Source organism: Tachypleus tridentatus, chromosome 12, assembly GCF_004210375.1.
Source record: "Tachypleus tridentatus isolate NWPU-2018 chromosome 12, ASM421037v1, whole genome shotgun sequence".
In the NCBI taxonomy this organism is placed as follows: Eukaryota; Metazoa; Arthropoda; class Merostomata; order Xiphosura; family Limulidae; genus Tachypleus; species Tachypleus tridentatus.
The window spans coordinates 20,830,404-20,858,061 of NC_134836.1; the positions used below are offsets into that span (position 1 = coordinate 20,830,404).

Here is a 27,658-nt window from a genome sequence, read left to right on the forward strand (position 1 = left end):
AAATAACGAAACACTTCCAGTTGAGAGAAAGCAATTGCTCAAGAGAAACATAAAAACAAGGTTTGGTTTGAATTTATCGTAAAGCTACACGAGTGCTACGAAGGCTAGCTGTCCCTAATTTGGTGGTAAAATACTAGCGGGTTTGACCGTAACATTATAACGTCCCCACGACTGAAAGGGCGATCATGTTTGGTAAGACAGGGATTCGAACCCCGACCATGAGATTATGAGTCGAATGCCCTAACAACCTAGCCATAAAGATTTATGCTTTTTTTTTCTAATTAAGCACGAACCCACACAATGGGTTACCTCTGCTCTAACTACCAGGGGGGGGGGCAGCAAAATTTATAGTTGTAAGCACACAGACTTACTACTGAGCTATTTGCCCATCTTCAAAAGCAACGACACAAATGATACCAGAAACAGACTTTTGAAGATGTTTAGAATAATTCATTTTAAGAAGTCTGAGTGTATGTGTGCCAGAGCTAATATTAATTTAGATAATCACTTCTGACTCCAACACTGACTGCCCACTGTTAAACTCCGTCGTTAAAAGATGTCAGTATTTATGTAAACTCTCAAAACGAAGATTTTAATTTTAGCCCACTTCCTTCTTCTTCTGATAATTTCCTCGAAAGAGGACCAAAGGCCGTCTGGTTTGTACACTTGTTTTAACCACTCTTACCACTATACAGTAGTGTGTTATCTGTCAGTCACTCAGTAGACACTAAAATCTAAAAATAACATCGCAAAACAGACTTATAATATGTTACAGTTTGTACTCTCGTGACGTCAGTAAGACCCACGCATTCCATGAATCCGAAAAAAATGTGCATCCTATAGGCTGCAATACAACATGACTATAAACTTGAAAAGGAACAGATAAAAATATTTCATATTTCCTAATTTTAGTTTTAATTACTTTCGAAACAGCACACTTTTGGGGAGTGTACGTAGAAGATTTCACCTAAACTATGAAAAACGTCGTTTAATTCTCCAAACGAAGTTGTGTGATGCAATACAGAACAAGTTTTATTATTCTATTAAAAAAAAACTAAAATAGGGACTTCAAATAACTGTACTAAGAAAACCTGAAAAATGACAGACATTTTTAAAACAAGAAAAAAAGTGAGAACGTGAGAGTTACGAAACCTTAATGCCCATTTCATGAATTATACACGTGTACTAAAAATAACTTCAGACAAATACATTTATTCGTCAAAGAATCGTGCAATTCCCCGATCATAAATATTAGACAGAAAAACGTAAATTATCGAAGATGTAAGCAGAGCTGAAGAATTAAGTTATCTACAAGCTTGCCCTCTTCTGGTAACTCAACGGTAAGTCTGAAAGTCTATGACGCTGTGTTAGGCAGAGCACAGATAGCCCCTTGTTTAGATTTGCACTTAACAACAAATAAACTTTTTCTTTTTAAGCTGAGCATTATAATAAGGGACTACTTCCGAGTGGAAAGTCTTTAGTGGACTAATTAGTGAAGTTGCATTTGACAACACGTCTGTAATTTACAACTTGTTTACTTTACGTAAATAACCTTAGAAAATCTGTCGGACAAATGGCGCCTTTTGCCGCTGTCGAACAAACGCTGTTGTTTGTTATTAGGCAGAAAGCTACACAAAGGCCTTTGTTCATCTCGCCAGTGTTACTGCAGTATGTCTGCTGAAGTATACCGCTATAAATTGGGTTTCGATACCCTTGATGGGCATAACAAAGCCCTTTGTGTAGCTTTCTTTCGCACAACACCAGACCTGTTTAATCAGGTTGGAATATGACAGACGTAATAGTGACCCAGTCTGTATTAGTAGACCGTTTGACAACAGCTTTTACTGTGTGAACTGGAATAAGTTGGTTCAATGTAATATCCCATCAATTTTATTTATGCCAGAAAATAGTGGAATTGGGTTATTTATTTATTTTAGCACCACTTATTAATAACTATTATTTTACTTAAATTAACACGTTTATCGATGAAACTTGATTAAATGGACGACAACTGCCTGTTGCAGAAACACATATGTAGAGGACGACGTTTTGAAAGTCTTCTACCTTTCGTCTTCAGCGTTTTAGTCAACAATCTGTCAAAGAACTTGCTCGTCATTCGGAAGAACAGACGAGCAAGTAATTTTCACAGAATACGAAGTTTGGACTGGATTACTTTCAAACACTTGTTGATATCTGTATTAGCAAAAGTTTTAGTTAAAACTAATTTTTAACAGATTATACAGCACTTCTTTGGTTTGTTTGTTTGAAAATTTCCATGCACGGAGTATGAATTGGATGTTTCATGGTTCGTACTTTGAGACAGTAGTCGCTCTGTAATATCAAATCACTCTGTTTCATGAGATAAGAGTAGCTCAAAAGTTAGCGGTGGGTGCTGTCAGCTAATTGTCTACTCTTTAGTCTATCAATTAAAAAAATATAGGCTATAAGCAGATAGCCATTGTGTTTCGATATTCTGAAACAAAACTAAAGATTTGTTCAGTGCTGTCGTGGCGTAAGTGACTACGATAAACTGGTAGCCAGTTTCTACAAAATAAAATCCATAATAACCACATTTCACTGAAATTACTTACTTCACACTATAGTGTGGACTCAGCAGATGGCTCGATGTGGCTTTGCTATAAGAAACACGCATACGCCATAGTAGTTGGTATTTATAATATTAATGGTATAAATAGCACCTCAACCGCTGCTATTTCTGTCGTATCCTGGTTTGGTGAGTCCTGATATAGTACGAATGATCTCGTCATAGGCGCTACATATAGCTGATATAGTGTGATTGACAAATTATTACGTATTTTTTATTTGATTTCATTAATGAATTATTCCAGCTGGGGAAGGAAAGATTGTCTGTTATCTGCGAGAGTACATGGTTATTGCTGTTTTTTGTTGTTATTATTCTTTGTGTGATAAAGATTTGTATTTATTTAACACGATTAATTGTTGGTGTCTTTATTGGTGTAGTATTTTTAAATTTTTGGAAAAATAAGGTCGTTAAAATGCTACAGGTGAAAAACTTCGAATTAGAGGAGCAAGTACGTTTATTCTGTGATGTATTTTGATAAGAACATGTAAATGTTTCTGACCATCGCAGGAATCAAACCACAAATTTACTATCTAACTTCCAAGTATACTTTTACTTTTTTAACCCTGTCATAAATTATAGTTTGTAACTGCTGATACGAAGGTAAGTAGGCCTGTGAAATCGATTATCTGTTGTATGAGCTCAGAATGCAACATTAACCATGTCTTTGAGCTCGGTTATATACAGAAAAGTACTGCAAAAGAGAGAAAAAATAAGAAAGTTGAATAAAAAGGAGAAACACGAGAAATAAACTTTAACACAAACTACCTTTTTATATTTCCACTATTCACACTCGTATGTTCTGTAAAGCATTTTCATTACATCATTTTGTCAACAGTAAAAACCCTTCTATGTTATTACAGGGAGTTCAGCTTTTGTTACTGTTTGATTGTATAGGTGTAACGCTGAAGCGAGCTAAAAAATATTTAAAAAGTCGCTTTATTCTGGCTAAGGAGTATTTGGGTCGTTTTATACATGACGTCAGAGATAATGAGTACTAGCACATGAGGAGTTGCACGTAGACTTATTCCAAATTGTTTGCGCTTATTGGTTGTCTGAAAAATTCAAGGGTCTATTAAAACAGTATTAATAGGTTTAGTTAGTTTTTGGTTTTCTAGTTTCCTGTTCTCTTTTACATACGTTTTAAATTAGAGATCTAATTACCTGTGATAAAGTAGTACTGTTATATATAATGAAATAAATGGAGCACAAATAGTTAATTGTCACAAAAAAAAATTAAAGGTTAGCACAATTTCAAGATGTTCTTCTATATTACATAGATATATATATTGTGTGTTTATGTTAAAATTCAACGAATATTTAAACGATTCGAAAATTGAAAATTTTCAGAAGTTTAATTGGGCTTGCATATTTGCAGTTGTTACACATCAATAACATATAACTGTTAAGAGAAAAAACAAAAACTTAATTACCAATAACCTGTGGGTAGTTCTATTATTTTGCTCATCTCAATTGAAAAAAAAAATCCCATTAATTTCTGTTTTATAAAACAATGTATTATATTCGTATCATGCATTTTCTGAGAATACATATAAGATGTATCTTTGTTTTTTTTAATGCGAAAAGCTCCGCAATGGGTTATTTACACACCACGGTATCGAACCGTTATTTTTAACGTTATAAACCATCGCGCTTGTTACTGATCCGGTGTCGTGAATTCATTTAGTTTATAGTTTCTATTAGAACTTATCATTTCGTTCGCTTATCAACACAGAAAATTAAAATCTGTGACTTCAATCTAGATATAGTTAAAATAGTGCGTAGGTCACGGGTAGAGGTAGGGAGAGATACTAGATGAGACAAAAATCAAAGAGGTCAAACTCATCAAAACTTTGTTCAGCGGCAACTGCAACATTTTTAGTTTCGAAATATCGTACTATTATAAAACGCGTTAAAAATACTCTACTATAGTACCACTTTTGTTAGGTCTATATGATATTTTGTCGATTAAAATAGTTTAACATGTTTTTTTTTCCTTTTATATTTTTTCAATGTAGCTTTGCTCTAAAACAACCAAAGTTTCCTAAGCATTTTAAGAAATTTTAAAATTTCCCAAGCTGCAATTAAAAAAATAAACGAGAAATAACTTTGATTCAGTAATCTCGACGTAATATATCTTAGAAACACCTAATTTAGAACTGCTAACCACTCAGCAGCATTACCCGCCATCACGATTACTTCGAATAACGAAGCTGTAACTTTTATAATTCATCGAGCACGTTCGGGATGGAGGAAGAGGTCAAATGCACCTGACCCTCCTGGGTATTTAATATCAATACCCAAATACCCACTCAGAGAAGCTAATTCATCGACAGCCAAAACTGTTGGGTGGTGTTTCGTGAGTTCGAACTTTGGACCTTTCGTTACGCAACTTTTCATGCTACCCCTTAAGTCGCGTCTTGTACAAATATATGTATTATATGATTAGAAAGCCTACAATCACCGTATAAGTTGAAGAAAAAATGTGTCAAAACCAATGAGGTCATGCCAAACAAATTAACTTCTGGATTTATTAGATTTAAAGGTGAGTTTTAATTACTATATACATATATTTAAGTAGTAAAATAAATTTAGTTTATAGTTTCGTTTGGACAAAACCTTATCATTTCTTTCGCTCATCGACACAGAGACAACCAAAATGTGTGACTTCAACCCAGATATGCTAAAAATACTGTGTAGGTCATGGTGGGTGGGGAGGTGGAGATACAAGATAAGACGAAACAATGAGGTCAAAAAGAATTGTTCTTCCAATAGTAAATCTGTTGCTATGAAGTAAAAAGTGAATAGATATGTATTAAGGAGTCCGAAAACAACGTAAACAGTGATGAATTTTGTTCTGTTTTGAATTTTAAGCAAAGCTACATTAGGGTTATTTACATAAACATTCTCTAATTTAGTATTGAAAGACTAGAGGAAAGGCAACTAGTCATTACCACCCACCACCAACTCTTGAATTATTTTTTACCAACGAATAGTAGGATTGAACGTCGCACTATAAGGCCCCCACGGCTGAAAGGGCGGGCGTGTTTGGTGTGACAGGGATTCGAACCTGCGATTCTGCGGATATCGAAACCCCGTTTCTAGAGGCACAAGTCCGCAGACACATCGCTGTGTCATTAGAGTGCAGTGTTGAAATAAAAATATAATTGTAAAAAAAACATATTCATTTGTATTTGTGGCAAAACGTCTAAGGTCATTTACAGCTGTCCTTAATTCGTACTACTGACCAAGAGAAAGCAGTCAGTCAGCAACGCACTACCACCTACCATGAATATCAGTAATCAAAGTATTAGTAAAATAAGTCCATATTTGTATTTAGGGTCAATACAATCTTCAAATTAGGCTGTATTTTGACAGTCAGTAAGATGATGACAGAGAAATAGTGATTTTTTTTTTTTTTTTATCACAGAATATAAAATTTCAAGTTTACAGGCTTTCAATATCACAAAACAAATGTTCGCATTTAAATTAATGTTTCAAACTCGCAAATTAAAGCGCCCAAGGTTTTTGTCCCATTGCGGCAAATTTTCACTCTGTACTTTGGTGAGTTGTTTGTTTTGAATTTAGTGCAAAGCTACACGAAGGTTATCTGCGCTAGCCGTCTTTAATTTAAGAGTGTAAGATTGGAGGAAAGGCAGCTAGTTATCACCACCCATCGCCAACTGTTGGATGATTCTTTTACTAACGAATAGTAGGATTGTCCTTCACATAATAACGCCCTCACGGCTGAAAGGACGAACGTTTTTGGTGAGACGGGGATTTGACCCCGTGATCCTCAGATTGCGAGTCGAGCACCTTAACCACCTGGCCATGCCGGGCCCCGCACTTTGGAGCCGTGGGTACGTTATAAGTTTTTAAACACATTCCACTATTCGACTGGAGGGAGTAACTAGAGAGTTGATGGTGAAATTTGTTGGTTAGCCTTTTTTAGTCTAATCTGTTAGTTCAACACTGAGGACAGGTAGCGCGGATATCCCTTTTGTAGTTTCGCGAGAATATCCGATATAAACAAACATACAAAATTGCTTGTTCCTCTTTAAACTAATGCTTCTAATGAATTAAACTTAATGCCTTTACCTTGGTATAAAACAGATCAAATCTCGATGTATTTGAGTCATGTTTTGAGCCATTTCAGCAGTTTCTTTTAATTAATCTTTTCATCATAAAATTATTTTTGCTAATCAGTAGCACTCCCATCCAAGCTAAGGATTTGACTGTCACTCATATAACGCACTCGCAGCTCAAAATGTAAGGAATGTTTTGTAGTGTACATAGATTCGGACCCCGCTCGTTGGCTCCCAAAATCCGGAACTCTGTCAAGGCCAACCATCGCTCACATGAACGATAAGATAGTACTTTCTGTTATTTAGATCAAAGTTCAGTACATTCGAATCTTTCAAACCTGTTGACCCTTACAGTGTTACGTTTATATCCATATAAATCTCACACCATCGGTTTTACTTTTAGGTACACACAAACTTAAAGACAGAATGTTTTAATAGTTTGTAACTTACCTGAAACTTTATAAACTGCTAAACTTTTGACAGTTTTGAGAGGAATATGCTTGCTCTGTGGTGGGTTAGAAATCCAATAGCAGTGCTACAGAGGAAGCCACATATGTCGCACATAAGTTAAAGTTCTTGGTTTGAGTCTGAAATTCTCACAAAAATATACAATTGTTACCAACTCTAGCTGCCCTTAACTCTGAACTGATGGGCCACATAGAGGGAAAGTAACTAGTGAACACAACACATCACCAACTCTTGGGTAATTCTAATCTAATAGTGGGGTTTAAAATCCACTATTATAACACGCCCATGACATATACAGTTTACATATATCTGGAGAGTGAATGTAATTTTTCTAAACATTTTATCAAAATGTGTATATGTGGAGCGATATATGATTTTCGTAATAAGTATCGAAATAATGAGTTCTGACTGTTTTAGCTTTCGCTTCAACAGCTATTCTATTTTATTGGTGGAATATAAACGCCTTTATTTACCTATCTTTGAAGAACATCCAGTGGACTGTTTGGTGCAATGTACAAGCTAAACAAAGAGAAAATGTGAATCAGCTGTTGTTGTTTTTTAAACAAAGAATAATGAAACGATATAAGTAAAATTTATATAGTAATTTATTGCATTTATGTATCGATATTGCGTTTTAAGTATGTCTTTTATTAGTGTATTTTATTGTGAAGTGAGACCAATTAAAAATGTGTTAGTAAATGCAGATAATGTACAAATTATGAAACTACAAAGGCAACGTATTGAAACACAGCTTATACAATGCATATACATGCTCATAGCAACATTAACAGACGTTCCTTATTTGCTGTGATAACTGGTCGTGATGTCACGTTTTAAAGCTACCAACCATATTCAAGAACTATTAATATTATTCACCCATTGACGGTAAGACTCACGAATTTGGGCCCATATACATTACTAAAAAAATCTGATGTTTTGGTCAATTTAACAGCTTTCTGTAACGCCTTGTCTTTGTTTGACTGGCTGTATTCAGGTCGAATTCAATACCACATTGAATAAGAATAAAAAAGTTTGAGGGGAGCATGTACCCAGACCACTTTGTGTGACGTCGGCGCTTACGACACTTTACTCTGCGTCATAATTTTGCTTTTTGAAATTCTTACTTAAACACACAAATAACCAGTTGTGTAGCCTTACGCTTAACAACAAACAGAACCTTAAACGTTGGCATCCCTGATATTTAATGTAAGAGTTTCTAGACAAGAATGAAGGACAAGGATTAGTAACTTGAGTTTCAAGTCTGTGATAAGTAACAATTTGTTTCTAAATCTACAGTAAGAATGTAGGTCTCGGGTTATCTAATATTGTGTTTCGCTTGTAATTATGAACACATAAAACGTAACGTATGTTCGTGTTAGATTACCTGACAAATGACATTGTTTTTATACTTCACACAAAACTGTGATACATATCCATTACACTTCACAAATTATAACACAGAACAGGAAACTATAATACACGTGATAAGCCTTCAGACTAACTAACAACTGAGCAATTGTAAGGTTGTAAGGGGGAGGGGCATACGAAGAGAGCCAATGCTCGTTGGTGGAAGAGTTGTATTTGTTCAAACAATTTTCTCGGGAAAGAGGTTGATTTGCCAAACTTCCATACTGATTACGAGACGATTGTTTCTCAAGTACTTACGAGTACAAACTGTGTTGTTATTTTTTGTAATTAAACTCGTTAATTTGTGATAAGGCGCCTGCTACATACTTTTCTACTGACATTTATCGCGTGAGGTGATGAAACTGTTTTATTCACTTTGCTACGGCAACAAGTGAAGTGTGGTGCAATGACCGCAGTTCCAGTACCTGAAACTTATAATGAAACCCAGATACCGATAATAAAACCTAAATACTGAAACAAAGATTGTAGGGAAGTAATAGTAAAGGGTTTTGTTTTTAAATGTTTTCACACTTCTTCAAACCACCAAGACGTGTGAAGTCTCAAAATAAAGTAATTTTGACTCGTGCTTAATTTCCAGAGCATCTGATATTTTTTTCTATCTCTGGGCACAAACACTTATCAGACTTTAAATGTACCTCAACTGGTACGGTGGTTGTCTATCAAGCTTTCTTTTAATTGTTTGTTGCTAAGCTAAAAGCTGTAAAGTGAGTTATCTGTGACATGCTAACCACGGGTATCGAAATCTGAGTTTTAGCGTTATAATTCCGCAGACTTGCCGCTGAACCACAGTGACGTACATCCCCAGCCCCATCTCAAATGGTAGACTAAACAACGTTTAAACAGTTATGGCTTAAACGTGAAAAAAATTTTGTCTGTTACCAAAGTGCAAAGCTATGCAATGGGCTATCTGTGTTGTGCTCACATTGAATATCGAGACCCATTTCTTAGCGTTATAAGCCCTCAGACTCCTTCCGTCCCAGCGGGTGGTCGCCGAAAACTAGTGAAACATTGGAAACCAATAGGTTTATGTTAACACCAGGCAAACTGTAATTTGTTCACATTTTTCTTGTCCATTTGATGATTATATATTTTAATAGCGTTTCAGAAATGCTTTAGTTTCGTATCGTCCAGCTCAAATGATGAGTACTGGTATTATACGAAATACTTTGGTAGTGACTTTTGGGAGACAAAAGATAGACCTGGAATGCTATGTTTAAATTTCTTTGAGTTAGAATCCGAAGTGGATAAATAATTAGAAGAAGTTAGGCCTATCTAAACTGTTATCTTCCACAACTCGAAATTTCCCAACCACACTCTCGTCATACATAACTCATTCCTTAAATCTAAAGTTCTAAATTTTCCTGTTTACACTACGCAGGTGCATTTCTTACTTACTGACTCTAAAACTCGAAAAACTCTAATGATGTTTTAGCTTAAACTAGGTATTTACGAAATAAAAAAAGTCTTAAATTTACACTAGGTGATAAATATCAATCATTTCTTCTGTAACAAATTGTTGCAAAAAAGGAACATCAACACAAGTACTCCCAGTTTTTTTCTTTAATCATATTTACCCTCGGTAAATTTTACTTCTCTGGCAGTCTTATAGACTTGTCTTCACAGTAATAAAAAAAAATCCCAAAAATGTCCCTTAGTATTGTTTCAATTTTGATACTATGAATGCTAGTTAGAAAACTGGGTTAATTAATTTAACTGTTATTAAAATATCATGATTTATATTACCCCCTAATGGTTCGGTAGTAAGTTTGAAGGCTTATAACGTTAACAACACCACAAATAAACATAACATAATTTCGAAAATGAATCTTCACGACATTCAACATTAAAAACAGTTTTATATCTTGAAACATGTGTGTCTTTTCTTATAGCAAAGCCGCATCGGGCTATCTGCGGTGTCCACCAAGGGGAATTGAACCCCTGAATTTAGCGTTGTAAATCTGTAGTCTTACCTCCGTCCCAGCGAGAGACATCTTGAAGCAATAACGTTGACAATCAAAGTGGATGGTGTGAATGAATCTGTATATAAAAGAAACATTTGACGAGGAAGCTAGTTTAAAATATTCTACACAAGATCAAACGTAAAAAAAAAAGTTTTCATAACAACAGGAGATTTCACAAATAGCTAATGACAAAAACTGTTGCACATTATTTCAAAACAGCAAAAAGTATCGTAAGTAACTTTAATAAAATATTTCACAAATAACTTCTTCAGAGAAAACATTACTTTTAGTTTCGAGAACAATATTCATTATAGTTTTCATCGAACTTTTAAATATATTTAAATTTCAAAGGAAATAAAGTTCTAAAAATCTTATTAGAACAAAATTAGACTTTATAAGAGACTTCCAAAAACGGCTCGGCCTGGCCAGGTAGTTAGGAAACTCTACTCGTAATCTGAGGATCACAATTTCGAATCCCCGTCACACCAAATATGCTCGCCCTTTCAGACGTGGAGGCGCTATAATGTGCGATCAATCCCACTATTCGTTGGTAAAAGAGTAGCTCAAGAGTTAGCAGTGGGTGGTGATGACTAGCTGCTTTCCCTCTAGTCTTTCTTTGCTAAATTAAGGACGGCCAGCGCTGATAATTCAAAACAAATAAACAAAACTTCAGAAAAATCAGTGTTCCAAAAATTTACGAAACAAAGGAACTTTAACTTCAGAAGAATAAATAGTATTAAATATTAACTACAAAATAACATAATTTTGTATGGATAGTCTCAGTTTGTTTGTAATTAAACACGAAGCTGCGCAACGGGATGTCTGAGCTGTGCGTACCGCGGGTATCGAAACCCAGTTTCTAGCGCTATAAAGGTACTTTCAGGACAAAAGTCGTTGATACAGAACAACCAAATCTTTTACACGCGGTCTTAGAGCAACATGGCGTGGTGGGTTCTACAATGAATCACAATAAAATAAAAGATATTTCAGTTAGTCTCAGAGAAAAGGGGGTATCATTGCATGGTGTATACAATTAAGGATTGCTTTTTTGGGGGTGGGACAGTAATCAGTAACAAAAATGTATTAGCTAGCTCCTACCCCAATAATTCATTTAAATTATTTAATGCTACAATTTCTGACAATAATTTCCATTCTATGTATAACTTGTTAATGGTCAGGGTAAACTTAAAAAATCTAACGTAATTAATTATTTTTTATTTCTACATACACCTTGTACAATGATCTATAAAAAAAACAGTACTTAATTTTTCAGTACAACAATATTGATTATAAACCATTTTTAAAAATTAGTTTTTAATCAACAGTGTGCTATTTACATTTATGACTTTTTTTTTTACAGGATACCTGTTCACAACATGTCTCGGATTTCACTGCTTGGCGAAAAATCAAAAAACAAGACATTGGTTCTTGCTCACACCGGTGCCCAGATATACGTAATAATGTTTTGATACACCAACAGCTGAGCAATAAAAAGGAGTATGTTGTCACGAGCTCCATACGCCATGTAGGAACAATCACTGGTAAGTTATATATGTATTTATTTATTTACACGTAGCCCTGCATGGCCCAGCGTGTTAAGGCATTCGACTCGTAATCCGTAATTCGCCAATCATGATCGCCCTTTCAGCCGTGGGGGCGTTATAAAGTTACGGTCAATCCCACTATTCGTTGGTAAAAGAGTAGCCAAAGAGTTGGCTGTGGGTGGTGATGACTAGCTGCCTTCCCTCTAGTCTTTCACTGCTAAATTAGGGACGGCTAGCGCAGATAGCCCTCGAGTAACTTTGCGCGAACTTCAAATCAAACAATTATTTACACAGCTGTGAATGTTACAAAACGTTGTGAGCGAAATACGGAACTTCGGCTAGTGTTGTGTATCATGATAACAGAACCTGTAGTGTAGTTTATAGACATGTAATTTTTCATTGAAAGTTAATAACAAATGTCAGGATATATATACACAATTAAGGAAATTAGTTTTTCCTTTCTATTGACACAGTAGTCAAATCACTTTAGAGACAAAATTATGTCTGTATTGTGGCTCCAGCTATCGATATAACATTAAAATTGAATATATAAATGGCAATAGTTTGTCGCTAGAGGTGGTAATGAAAAATTCTGTACATTGAGAGACAAACCACTTAATAAATGGTTTTGAAAGTTTATCTTATGAAAAAGAATTCCCTCTTTATGCGACATTTTTGATAACTAGATAAATGTGCGCTGTTCCTACAGTAACTGTTGTTGTAAATAATGTTTATTTTTTCAGATTAAAGAATCAATTATTATCTGAACCATTATTGACAAGAGTCCATACGTATGTGTCCGCTTATAACAGGGATTCCCTAGATAAGCTATTACCAACCTTTCACATATCCTTGATCCCTAGGGAGTGACTTAGAGGTTTTGGTGTTCGGATCTATTCTCCCCCACACTCGTGTATTTCCAGTGTGCTGAATGAACACGTTAGGTAGCAAGTAAAAATTAATGAAGTATTATAGCAACTGATAATAGCGTCATATGAATCAGAGTTACAGTATCTGAGGAGACCTGGCATGGCCAGGAGGGTTAAGGCGCTCGACTCATAATCTGAGGGTCGCGGGTTCGAATCCCCGTCGCACCAAACGTGCTCGCCCTTTCAGTCGTGAGGACGTTATAATGTGAGGGTCAACCCCACTATTCGTTGGTAAAAGAGTAGCCCAAGAGTTGGCGGTGGGTAGTGATGACTATCTGCCTTCCCTCTAATCTTACACTACTAAATTAGAGACGGCTATCGGAGATAGCCCTCGTGTAGCTTTGCGCGAAATTCAAAAAAAAAAAACAAACAAACTATCTGAGGAATTGAGATCACAAATTTCTGTGTTCGATAAACACAGCGAGACCTTACGATGGTATCTATTGTTTCAGTCGACTCCGGTCGGTAGTACAGTAAAATTGTACCGAACTGAATTAAAAAACCCCGAGCACTTTCGAGAGGTGGACCTTTCTCTTCAGGGACAAAGAAGGAAGGTCCGCTTTTCGAAAACGCTCGGGTTATGTGGTTTCTATACATTTCTGTTAAGACTTATTGAACCTACGTGTTTTTGTGTTTGTTTGTTTTTAATTTCACGCAAATCTACGCGAGAGCTATCTGCTTTGCTTTCTCTAATTTAGAAGTTTAAAATTAGAGGGAAGGCAGTTAGTCGCCACCGCCAACTCTTGGGCTACTAACTTACTAACGAATAGTAGGATTGAACGTCGCATTATAATACCCCCGGCTAAAAGGGCGAGCATGTTTAGTGTGATTGAGATTCGAACCCGCGACCCTCAGATTACGAGTCGAGCCATGCCGGGCCCCGTCTTTTTCTAACATCATGATTGTGTCATCGAACATCATGTAACTACTGTAGTTGGCTGAAACAACTAATAAAGAGTTTATCTTTTGCTGTGCTAAAAATCATCAGTTTTGTTTTTACTCTGACACTAAAGTGTTAAAGTGCACAATAACTTGTTTCAGACTTCTTTTTAAGATGGAGGTCGCGCGGGTAGTACCGACTATTGTGGAGACGTCTAAAGAACTTTGTAACGCTTTTAGTACACTATTATGCACGTTTAATGATGTATTGTTGTTATTGTTTTATTTGACTTAAACCGTATTCAGTGAATGAAAACACGTATTATTAAGGCAGTTAGTATTAAAACTTACTTTCATATTTCGCGCATCGAAAAATTTTACGATTAACTTGCTAATTAGTTGTGTTTTTACTTATGGTATAGATATATGTAGTGATGATTTGGACATCCCAGAAGTACAACTCCAGAGATTGATAAAGGATGACATGCCTAAGTATGTTCTTCGAGCAGACATCGCCACCGAATTCTCAGGTTTGTTGATCACACAAGTAACGTAATCATTTGTTCATTATATCTGTAGAAACCAGAATAAGAATTAAATGGTTTGGACGTGTTGTTGGTATTTTTACTCTTTTTTTTTTTATTGTGACAGCTCCCAGTGGCACAGTGGTATGCCTGCTGACTTACAACGCTAAGAACTGGGTTTCGATATCCGTGGCTGGCAGAGAATAGATAGCTGAATGCATAGCGTAGTGCTTAACTACAAACAAGAACTGTGACAAATATTCTAGAAGTTTTATATTTCCTACGGATGCAGTTGTTGAGGATGAAATACTTTATATAAGACAAAGCTTGCTTTCATTGGTTACTTACTATCTTATTACTTTCACTAAGACAATCTAGCATTATACATGGTGTTCGGAAAGTCACTGTGTACTTATATATTTATTAACAGACATGTTTCAATATAGAATACAGGAGGTAAATATGAATGACAATTATAAACAATGTTGAAAGTGACCCCCTTTGGCATCAATACAGGTCTGGATCCTTCTTATTTTGTTTCTAAACACCGCTATCAGTTGATGGCTTGAACTAGACTGATTACAAAACTGCACATTGACTTTCCGAACACCCTGTATTATATACTATAAGACTTTTTTCTACTTTATAACAAATTGATGAAGAGGAAATGAATTAAAGTGTACAAGCTTTACATAATAAAGTAAGTCAATTTTCGGCCTTGAACAACAGTTATCTTTATTTTTACACGTCGCGAGTTGTCTTCGTTGTAACATTAGTTAGTTTGGTGTTAAGCACAAAATTACACAATGAGGTATCTGTGCTCTGCCCATCGCAGGTATCGAAATCCGAATTTTTAGAGCTACAGTCCTTCAGATTTTCCACTGAGCTACCAGGGAGCATAATATGGGTAAACATTAATAGTTATGTTGTGACATTAAAACATAACTGTTCGACTTTATGTGTTAAAAACAGGATTGAATGAAAAAGGTACAGTATTAGAAACAGTTATGGACAAAAAGGTGATACACATAGAGAAATTATAAGCAATGGATATTATAACTAATTGGCCCATTTATTATTAGTACAATACATGATCATAGAAAATTTTAAAAAGCGAATAATTGTACAATGCATTTTTTTTTTTTTTCCTTTAAACGCAGCTGTATACGGTTGTCTAATGCTATGTATTACTTCCAAATGTTCAGCTATTTGGTTGTTGTTTGACACTCTCCATTTTCATATAAGTTCATACAGTCTTAAAGATATTCATACTGGACTTTGTGTGGGCCAACCATAGTTGAAAAAATTCAATCAACCTCTTTGTTTCCCTCAAGATACCGTTTTTTTCACATTTGTTGCTTACTTGGGATTGCTGTCTTCTTAGAAGATAAATCTCTGCCTAATAGGTCTTGTTCCTAAAGGATAAAAACCCTGCTTGCATCTGACAACAGTCAGTGTGCCATCAACTTTGTGTACATCTCATCTTCATTGGCTAAGATGGAACCCCCACTTGTAATGACTTCTAAGCATGCTTCATTGTAAATGTAGTACGTGGATGCTAACCATTCTCTATGCCATCAAACAGTCATTATTGTTGCCAAACAATATGAATTTGGACCCAACTATAGAGTGCATCCTTCTCCACCTCTCTTCATTACATTGTTTAAAATCTAATGTTCCTTTAAAACTTGTTGATTGGTTATTTTACCAAACTAGTGGCTTTTGAGCAGCCAATTATCCGTTAAGGCTATCTTGTGCTGATATATATCTTACAAATTTGGGTGTAACATTTACACCTGTACTTACAGCTAGGTTATTGTAACATTTACACCTGTACTTACAGCTAGGTCATTGACAAGATCTGTACTTGATGGTCACGTTCTCCCACGAGTGCATATTCTGAATTATTTACCATCAAGTTTTAAAAGTTTCAATTTTCTACAATCCTCAGAATTTCAAGCATGCTAACAGAAACAGGAAAGTTCGCCTTACTTTGTTATGTGGAGTCACCTTAACCCACCAAAGTTTTGATTTCCACCCGTTTCAAAAGTGGCATTTCTGTTTTGTATCTAAGCATGAATTCATTCACCACGCTACTGCTGTGAAAAGTATGATTACCTGTTATTTCTTAGGCATATTGCTGGTGTCGCACTACCTGGTTGGTTTGATAACAGCAAATCACAGTGCAAACCACAAGCACGTTATTGTACTTTAGTGCAACTCATTTCATACAACAGAAGGTGAAAACCCCCATAATATTTGCATTTTATACCCGTTTTGTTCACTGCTTTCATACAATACATGCGCCAACATGTATTACGAAAGTAAGCAATTTTAAACTAAACGCGTTTTCGTCTGTAGATCTGTAAGACAGCCCTCTAAACGATGTAGTGTTTCTCCAGTGGTACCTTAACTTAGTAAAGGAATAGATAAATAAAGATTTAGAAACTTTGCAATGAAAGTGTATATTGAGGGCAAATGTGATTCGTAAGTGGTGGAAACAAAATATATATATATGTAGGAGAATCACATCAGGAGTATTCGTGGGCATGTTACCCCTGAGAACAAGGATCATATCAGGGGGAGCATGTTATCCCTGAGAACAAGTGTAAGGATCATACCAGGGGGAGCATGTTACCCCTGAGAACAAGTGTAAGGATCATATCAGGGGGCGGCATGTTACCCCTGAGAACAAGTGTAAGGATCATATCAGGGGGCGGCATGTTACCCCTGAGAACAAGTGTAAGGATCATATCAGGGGGAGCATGTTACCTCTGAGAACAAGTGTAAGGATCATATCAGGGGGAGCATGTTACCTCTGAGAACAAGTGTAAGGACCATATCAGGGGGCGGCATGTTACCCCTAAGAACAAGTGCCAGGATCATACCAGGGGTATTTGTGGGCATGCTCCCCTTACAACTAGTGTTAGTTTGAGCCTAATTTGATGCAGTGAGGACAAGATATGATGGAAATCGAAAAGAAATATAAATGAAATCAGCTGTTTAATGACCAGCTTTCATGTGACCTTCTTTATTTTTCCCTTATCTTTTCACCACATATTTTGGATGTAACTTCCAACCGTCGCATGTGTATTTGAACTTGTATCTGTTTGTTGTGCATCATTATATTGGACCAAAAACTCGTTTCATATTGGAGAAGTCATAAATTTATAGACATTTGTGAAGAGAAGAAGTGAATGCTTTTGCCCCCTTCCCAACCTGTATTGGAGATTACATCCTGTTCTGACAGTTACACTTCTTGAGAGAAGGAGGGGGTGTAGAAAATGCCCATCACATTCCAAAATACTGCATCAGTGTTTCATACCAGTAGGATTAGTTGTGTTTTTCCTTGCTAAAACAAAATGGCAGACCGTGTTGAAAAGTTGGCATGATTGACTTCTTGTTCTGTGTTAAACGGATGTATTATTTTTGTACTATAAAGAAGTACAAACGTGTTCTTAGTCTCTACATCACGCACACAATGATACGAGCAACACAGCGGACCGAAATAGTGAATCATTAAATATGAGGCACAGAGCTGACGAAAACTATTTAAATGGAATGTTGACACATGTGTATGTGTTCTAACAAACTGGACTTGTTCCTAGATTAGTGGTTTTAAGAGCTATAACAATTACCTTTATGCATTCGATTTGATTATAACGATTTGTATAGATGTTATGGGTCAGTATTGTACATGAAATGGTTTTGTTTGTTTATAGTTAAGCAAACAGGTGCATGAGGAACTATCTATGCTTTGCTCATTACGGGTATCGAAACTCGGTTTCCAGCGTTGTAAGTCAGACACTCCGCTGTGCCATTGGAGGGCGTATAATGTAATCATATTTACTTACCGAATTCATCATAGGTATTTCTTATATATTAAATTTATATATTTGTAGTTATATACCTTTTCGTTGGATTAGAAGTTTACACATAATAAATATACATATATTTTTTCTTTTTGTTAATATTTTAGTAATAAAAAGAAAACAAACTCGAATTCAGTATGTAAAATATTTATTATACAAACACTTTAAGGAGTAGTAAAAGTATCGTTTGTTTGTTTGTTTGGAATGAACCACAAAGCCACACATTGGGCTATCTGTGTTCTGCTCACAACGGGTATCGAAGCCCGGTTTCTAGCATTGTAAATTTGCAGACATATTGCTGTGCCACTTGAGAGCATAAAAGTATTGAATTTTTATTTTATATTTTATTATACAAATTTATATAATTTATTTTAGCAGATATCAGAAGGTCAAGCGAGCAGTTGAAGTCGTCATTCGGTTTATTACCGATTCTGGTAAAAGAAAACATTAATCAATCCTTTTACTTTGTTGTTTGTTTTAGAATGTTCGCGTAAAGAAAGCTACACAAGGGCTAATTTTAAATTGATATACTACAGGAAAGACAGCTAGTGAGCTGCACTCACCGCCAATTCTTGGGCTACTCCTCTTTGACCTAATAGTAGAAATTCACTCATTCTTGCAAAGTACCTATGGCCCTAGAGTGCGTACAGTGTTTTGTTTTGTTTTGTCAATAGAGGGACAAGAATTATAACTGAATCGCTGCTCGAGCACACTAAATTGGGACACGCTTGGGACATATACGAATGAATCAAATAGAGGTTTTAATAGAATTGTTAATCATCGTAACATTGAGGAAATTAACATTACTGTTTTTTGTTTCTTTGCAGGATTTTTAAATATCAAAATTAATCTTTTAACGAACGTGTGGATGGTTTCAGAAAATTCCAACAAACTACAGACCATTTAGTCAGATTAACCGAAGCAATTGGTGATAAGTTTTATTAAACGAAAATGTACTGTCGCTTGCTTTCTCGATATTGGAAAGGTTTTCGACACTCTATGGCATAACGGTCTCCGGTTCAGAATACAAGAAATGGGACTACCGCGGGGAATTATTCGCTGGCTGTCAAACTTTCTGGAAAACAAATCATGTAGAGTTAATGTTGAAGGGACTTTCTCATTGTTTTACTCCAGAAGCTGGTGTCCCTCAAGGACGGGTGGTTAGCCCTATCCTGTTCATCATGTACGTGAATAATATGCCTATAAAAGATCCAAATAATGGATAATCCTCACAGTTCGCTGACGATGTGGCAGTCTGTAAAAGTCCACCATCACCAACAATAACAGCCACAAACATAAAACCACAACTAAATAGAATAAGTGAATATTGTCAAAAATATAGAATTAAAATAAACACAACTAGTAGTATTCACAAAGTTAACTAAACATAAAAAAGCACAACCTCAGATCTATATGAATGGAGCACTCCTTCAGACTGCTACATCTGCAAAATTCTTAGGACTTACATGTGACTCAAACTAACGTGGGTAAACCACATAAATAATATTAGAACAAAAATTTGGCGAAGAACGAACTACACTAGGAGTCTAACTGGTAGAAATAGTGGAGCAACGGCAGGTAACATCATAAAAGTATATAAAACATACATTAGACCCGTTACTGACTATGCAACCCTTGCATGGATAAATGTAAGCAAAAAAACTACTACAAACAATGCAAAATACACTATTTGCAACAGCTTAATGTACCCAGAACAACATCATCAGAATTCATGTATAAATACGCACACATAGAAACAATAGCAGATAGACTACTACATAGTACAGTAAATTATTTTGACAAAAATCGGAAAAAAAAATGAACTAGTAAGCGAACTAGACAGATACTGCATATATAATGAGGATAGACTTAAACACCTTTCCCCCAGTAAATATATATTTTCAAAATAAAAGAAAAAAGCCAGCTATAAACTGGACTCCACATTAGTTTAGGGGTTAACTAATAAGCCTTGAAAGGATTTTTATGTAAATGTTTTATAGTTAATACTTATCTAATAAAAGTGCAAATAATTATGGAACTATAAAGAGAAATGGTTTATTTGCACCAAGTGTATATGTAGACAGTGCATGGACATCGCCCTGATAGGGGCCTGAGTAAGTGCGGGTTACTCTGGCCCTCGTGTACAATTGTATATATACACTTGACAGATGCTGAAACAAATATAAAGGAAGGAGGGATAGTTCGACGAAACTTGACCCACCTGGGTATATAAACATAAATATCCAAATAACTATGAGAGAGAGAGAACGTGTGGAAGTGTATGTTTGTTTGTTTTTTGAATTTCGCGAAAAACTTCACGCGGGCTATCTGCGCTAGCCGTCCCTAATTTAGCAGTGTAAGACTAGAGGGAAGGCAGCTAGTTATCACCACCCACCGCCAACCTTTGGATTACTCTTTTACCAACTAATAGTGGGATTAACCATCACATTATAACGCCCCCATGGCTGAAAGGGCGAGCATGTTTGGCGTGACAGGCATTCGAACACGCGATCCTCAGATTACGAGTCGAGCGCCTTAACCACATGGCCATGCCGTGCCCCTCAGTGTATGTCATTTGTGCGTGTGATCATTTTGAGCATATCCCGTAAATGTGTATAAACATTCAACTGATGGCATCCGATTTTGGGGACATAAAAACGTTACTTTGAAGTTCAGTGTTTTTAAGTAAATTATTATTTAACGTTTCGTATGGATAACCATTTAATGATATCCAAGTAATTAAACTTGTAGTTATAAACAAATCTTAGAAGAACATAGTAATATTACCATAGCAACTTACGTACTTGTTTCTTCCTGAGTGAAAGGTTATTATTTACAGCTCAGAAATCTCTGTGGAAATATATATAAAAATGTATACAGTACTGTACAGAAGTGTTAAGACAAGAGAATATTTGGTCATTCTTTCCGTTCTGTGAGGCTAATTCTTCCATGCTACTACAAAATCTAAATTTCGATACTATGGTAATGCTTCAGTGACCTCTGTTGACAGTTGAATGAACCAGGGTGAAAATACTTATTATTTAGAATTCCCATGTACTTGTACCAAAGGCATGTCATAAGGATTCTTCTTGAATGAACAACTCCACAAATAAACCTTGGTTAAAAAAAAAAGCGTTAACCTTGGTAAAAACAGTGTTTAACACTATATATTAAGCATTGCTGTTATGCCACGGTCCAAATGCGTATAGAATTGTCAGTAGAGTAGAGAGTGGACTTTCCAACAGTTGCTGCAGACTTGAAATGCATCCCAAACACTAGATTGTTTGACCGAAATAGGTAAATTTTTAAATAGGAAAAAAACATGTAGAACACCTAAACTTAATGATACTGATGTTAAGTACCTTTGTTTATACAGGCTTTAGGACAGAAGGAAGACTACCATCAATATCCAGACCTACAATATCGAGATGACTCAACGTGATTGGATTATCTAGTCATATAGCAGTTTAAAAAACCTTTATTTCGGTCTGCAGATATTGTCAAAAGACTGAAATTTGTTTTAAAAATTACAAAAATTGGACTGTTGATATTGGAAAAGTGTATTATGGACTGATGAGTCCAAGTTTGAATTATTTTGCTCAGCGTAGGTTGTATGTCCGGTGAAAGAAAGGTGAAAATACTTACTTCAGTGCAAAGTACCTACCGTGAAGCATGGGGTTTTTGTTTTTTTTGTTTTGGAATTTCGCACAAAGCTACTCGAGGGCTATCTGTGCTAGCCGTCCCTAATTTAGCAGTTTAAGACTAGAGGGAAGGCAGCTAGTCATCACCACCCACCGCCAACTCTTGGGCTACTCTTTTACCAACGAATAGTGGGATTGACTGTCACATTATACGCCCCCACGGCTGGGAGGGCGAGCATGTTTAGCACGACGCGGGCGCGAACCCGCGACCCTCGGATTACGAGTCGCACGCCTTACGCGCTTGGCCATGCCAGGCCGTAAAGCATGGGGGAGGCAATGTGATGGTTTGAGGGTTTTTTTCTTCTGAGGCAACATGAGACATTTGCAAAATATATGAGATAATGAATAAATCAAAAGGCACTTCCAAAGAAACTTTATGGGAGTATATTAGAGACATTTGGAGTAAAATTCCAAAGGACACATTGATTAAATATGTTGCAACAATACCTAAGAGGCCGTTTGCAGTTATTAAAACAAAAGGGGGAACAGTATATTAACTGTTTACTGAACTCTAGTACTTCCGCTGAATTTCTGTTGTATTAAATATGATTCACCTCTGATTTACTTTCCTTTTTTCTTTTAAAATAACCTGAAATCTAATTTTTTGACTTCGTTCTAACACTTTCGTACAGTACTGTATATCACATTAGCGTTATCGGTTCAAGTTCTCAACTCATTGTCCAAAATGTATATAAAATAGTATAGTTTCATTTAAAGACGGTAGATGGCAGATATAAATATCTGGGCCACAGAAATTGATCGTACGTTGTGGCATAGTTTCGAGATGAAACAACTGACATTGTAACGCAGAGATCGCGAAAAGCAGCTAGTAGTTGGTTTTGCAATATTATTTTAAATTTCAAATCATTTTTACGTTCCTTTTTTTTAAGAAAATAGAAATACGAATACTTTTTTATGTGCATTGTAGCTGTATATTTGTTCAGTATTTTGAAACAGGAGCAGTTGACCATCAACAAAAGAACATGCCAGTTTTGTATCAGGTAATTTCAAGATATGTTCCAGATTTTTGTACTTAATTAATACAACATAAAAGGTTTAACTGCAGGTACATAAATAATATTTTATGTATGAGTTACACGAACGTAGTGAAAAAACTATGTTCTATATTGCACTAAGCCACAAGATTATTGTTAAATTGTTACCTGAGAATAAAGAAAACAAAATTCATATTTACATTAACAAGTTTGAGATATAATACTCATTAACAATTACATCGCTGGTTAACGTTTCACAAGTACGCTTAGTTACAGATCTAGTACATTGGTTCAGGTTGTGCCAGTACACTTGGTAACAGATATAGTAAACAAGTTAAGGTTGCACTATTCACTTTAGTTAGAGACATAAATTAAAGTTTCATTTGTACACTTACTTACAGATATATCAAGTAGGTTACGTTTGTGTTAATATATTTGGTTACAGGTACAGTAAACAAATTAACGTTTCACAACTACACTTGGTTACAGCTACAGTAAAGAAGTCAAGGTTACACTAGTACACTTGGTTACAGATACAGTAAACAAGTTAAGGTTACACTACTACACTTGGTTACAGATACAGTAAACAAATTAAGTTTACACTAGTACACTTGGTTATAGATACAGTAAACAAGTTAACTTTACACTAGTACACATAGTTACAGCTATAGTAAACAAGTCAACGTACACTTGGTTATGGCTGTAGTAAACAAGTTAAGATTGCAATAGTACACTTAGTTACAGACACAGTAAACAAGTTAAGGTTGCAGTAGTACACATGGTTACAGCTGTAGTAAACAAGTTAAGGTTACACTAGTACACTTGGTTACAGATACAGTCAGCAAGTTAAGGTTGAGTAGTACACTTGGTTACAGCTATAGTAAACAAGTTAAGGTTGCCATAGTACACTTGGTTACAGCTGTAGTAAACAAGTTAAGGTTGCACTAGTACACTTGGTTACAGCTGTAGTAAACAAGTTAAGGTTGCCATAGTACACTTGGTTACAGCTGTAGTAAACAAGTCTAGGTTACACTAGTACACTTGGTTACAGCTGAAGTAAACAAGGTAAGATTCCACTAGTACACTTGGTTACAACTGTAGTAAACAAGTCAAGGTCCACTTCACTACAGCTGTAGTAAAGAAGTTAAAGTTGCAGAAGTACACTTGGTTATAGCTGTAGTAAACAAGTTAAAGTTGCCATAGTACACTTCGTTCCAGCTGTAGTAAGGAAAAAAAGGTTACACTAATACACTTGGTTACAGATACAGTAAACAAGTTAAGGTTACACAAGTACAGTTGGTAACAGATACAGTCAGCAAGTTAAGGTTGAGTAGTACACTTGGTTACAGCTGCAGTAAACAAGTTAAGGTTACACTAGTACACTTGGTTACAGCTGTAGTAAACAAGTTAAGGTTGCCATAATACACTTGGTTACAGCTGTAGTAAAGAAGTTAAGGTTGCCATAGTACACTTGGTTACAGCTGTAGTAAAGAAGTTAAGCTTACACTAGTACACTTGGTTACAGCTCTAGTAAACAAGTCTAGGTTAAACTAGTTCACTTGATTTCAGCTGTAGTAAACAAGTCTAGGTTACACTAGTACACTTGGTTACAGCTGTAGTAAACAAGACTAGGTTACACCAGTACACTTGGTTACAGCTGTAGTAAACAAGTTAAGGTTGCACTAGTACACTTGGTTACAGCTCTAGTAAACAAGTCAAGGTACACTTGATTATGGCTGTAGTAAACAAGTCAAGGTACACTTGATTATGGCTGTAGTAAACAAAATAAGGTTACAATAGTACACTTGGTTACAGGTAAATTAAACACGTTAAGATTACATTAGTACACTTGGTTACAGGTACAGTAAACAAGTTAAGGTTGCATTAGTACACTTGGTTATAGATGCAGTAAACAAGTAAAGGTTGCACTGGTACACATGGTTACAGGTAAGGTAAACAAGTTAATGTTACTCTAGTACACTTGGTTACAAGTAAAGTAAACAAGTTAAGATTACACTAGTACACTTGGTTATGGGTACAGTAAACAAGTTAAGGTTACACTAGTACACTTGGTTACAGGTACAGTAAACAAGTTAAGGTTACACTAGTGTGCACTTGGTTACAGATACTTAAAAAGTTAAGGTTGCAGTAGTACACATGGTTACAGCTGTAGTAAAGAATTTAAAGTTGCAGTAGTACTCTTGGTTATAGCTGTAGTAAACAAGTCAAGGTTACACTAGTACACCTGTTTACAGCTGTAGTAAACAAGTTAAAGTTGCCATAGTACACTTGGTTACAGCTGTGGTAAACAAGTTAAGGTTACACTAGTACACTTGGTTACTGATACTGAACAAGTTAAGGTTGCAGTAGTACACTTGGTTACAGCTGTAGTAAACAAGTTAAGGTTACACTAGTACACTTGATTATGGCTGTAGTAAACAAGTTAAGGTTACAATAGTACACTTGGTGACAGCTCTAATAAACAAATAAAGGTTGCAGTAGTACATTTGGTTACAGGTAAAGTAAACAAGTCAAGGTTACAATAGTACACTTGGTGACAGCTATAGAAACAAGTCAAAATTGCACTAGTACACTTGGTTACAGCTGTAGTAAACAAGATAAGTTTACACTAGTACATTTGGTTACAGGTACAGTAAACAAATTAAGGTTACACTAGTATACTTGGTTACAGATGCTAAACAAGTTAACGTTACACTAGTACACTTGGTTACAGATACTAAACAAGTTAAGGTTGCAGTAGTACGCTTGGTTACAGCTGTACTAAACAAGTTAAGGTTGCAGTAGTACACTTGGTTACAGCTGTAGTAAGGAAGTAAGGTTGCAAGTACAAGGTTACAGCTGTAGTAAACAAGTTAAGGTTTCACTCGTACACTTGATTAAGGATACAGTAAACAAATTAAAGTTGCAGTAGTACACTTGATTACAGATACAGTAAGCAAGTTAAGGTTGAGTAGTACACTTGGTTACAGCTGTAGTAAAGAAGTTAAAGTTTCCATAGTACACTTGGTTACAGCTGTAGTAAACAAGTTAAGGTTGCCATAGTACACTTGGTTACAGGTAAGGTAAACAAGTTAAAGTTTCTTTAGAACACTTGGTTACAGATACAGTAAACAAGGTAAAGTAAATATACAGGATAAGTAAAGAAGTTATGGTTACACTAGTACACTTGATTATGGATACAGTAAACAAGTTAAGGTTACACTAGTAGACTTGGTTACAGATACAGTAAAGAAGTTAAGGTTACACTGGTACACTTGGTTACAGATACAATAAGCAAGTTAAGGTCACACTGGTTCACTTAATTACAGATACAGTAAGCAAGTTAAGGTCACACTGGTTCACTTGGTTACAGCTGTAGTAAACAAGTTAAGGATACACTAATACACCTGGTTACAGCTGTAGTAAAGAAGTCAAGGTTGCAGTAGTACACTTGGTTACAGCTGTAGTAAACAAGTTAAGTTTACACTAGTACATTTGGTTACAGCTATAGTGAACAAGTCAAGGTACACTTGGTTACAACTGTAGTAAACAAGTTAATGTTACAATAGTACACTTGGTGACAGCGAAAGTAAACAAGGGTTGGTTGCAGTAGTACACTTGGTTCCAGCTATAGTAAACAAGTTAAGGTTGCCATAGTACAAATGGTTACAGCTGTAGTAAAGAAGTTATAGTTGCTGTAGTACACTTGGTTACAGCTGTAGTAAAGAAGTTATAGTTGCTGTAGTACACTTGGTTACAGCTATAGTAAACAAGTTAAGGTACACTTGGTTAGAATTGTAGTAAACAAGACAAGGTACACTTGGTTACAGCTGTAGTAAACAAGTTAAGGTTGCAGTAGTACACTTGGTTACAGCTGTTATAAACAAGCTAAGGTTACACTGGTACACTTGGTTACAGTTGTAGTAAACAAGTTAAGTTTACACTAGTACATTTGGTTACAGCTACAGTAAACAAGTCAAGGTACACTTCATTATGGCTGTAATAAACTAGTTAAGATTACAATATTACAATTGGTGACAGATATAGTAAACAAGTTAAGGTTGCCATAGTACACTTGGTTACAGCTGTAGTAAAGAAGTTATGGTTGCACTAGTACACTTGGTTACAGCTGTAGTTAACAAGTTAAGGTTGCACTAGTACATTTGGTTACAGCTGTAGTAAAGAAGTTATAGTTGCTGTAGTACACTTGGTTACAGCTGTAGTAAACAAGTTAAGTTTACACTAGTACATTTGGTTACAGCTATAGTAAACAATTTAAGGTACACTTGTTTAGAATTGTAGTAAACCAGACAAGGTACACTTGGTTACAGCTCTAGTAAGGAAGCCAAGGTTGCACTAGTACACTTGTTTAGAGCTGTAGTAAACAAGACAAGGTTGCACTAGTACATTTGGTTACAGCTATAGTAAACAAGTCAAGGTACACTTGGTTACAACTGTAGTAAACAAGTCAAGGTACACTTGATTATGGCTGTTGTAAACAAGTAAAGGTACACTTGATTATGGCTGTAGTAAACAAGTTAAGGTGACAATAGTACACTTTTTGACAGCTATAGTAAACAAGTCAAGGTTGCAGTAGTACACTTGGTTACAATTGTAGTACACAAGTCAAGGTTCACTTTATTATGGCTGTTGTAAACAAGTCAAGGTAC

At 35.7% G+C, this 27,658-nt stretch overlaps 1 protein-coding gene across 11 annotated transcripts in view; it reads left to right on the forward strand.

Annotated features, from left to right (window-relative positions):
- LOC143235125 (uncharacterized) overlaps nt 1-27,658 on the forward strand; it is a 332,951-nt gene that overhangs the window by 17,321 nt on the left and 287,972 nt on the right. For 10 of the 11 annotated variants that reach the window (XM_076472974.1, XM_076472961.1, XM_076472966.1 and 7 more), the window contains exons 2-3: nt 11,905-12,085; nt 14,319-14,426. In XM_076472974.1, coding sequence (XP_076329089.1) covers nt 11,905-12,085; nt 14,319-14,426 — 289 coding nt within the window. Of the gene's footprint in view, nt 1-11,904; nt 12,086-14,318; nt 14,427-22,798; nt 22,995-27,658 lie in introns of those variants that run through there. The other variant, XM_076472975.1, reaches the window with a different exon arrangement.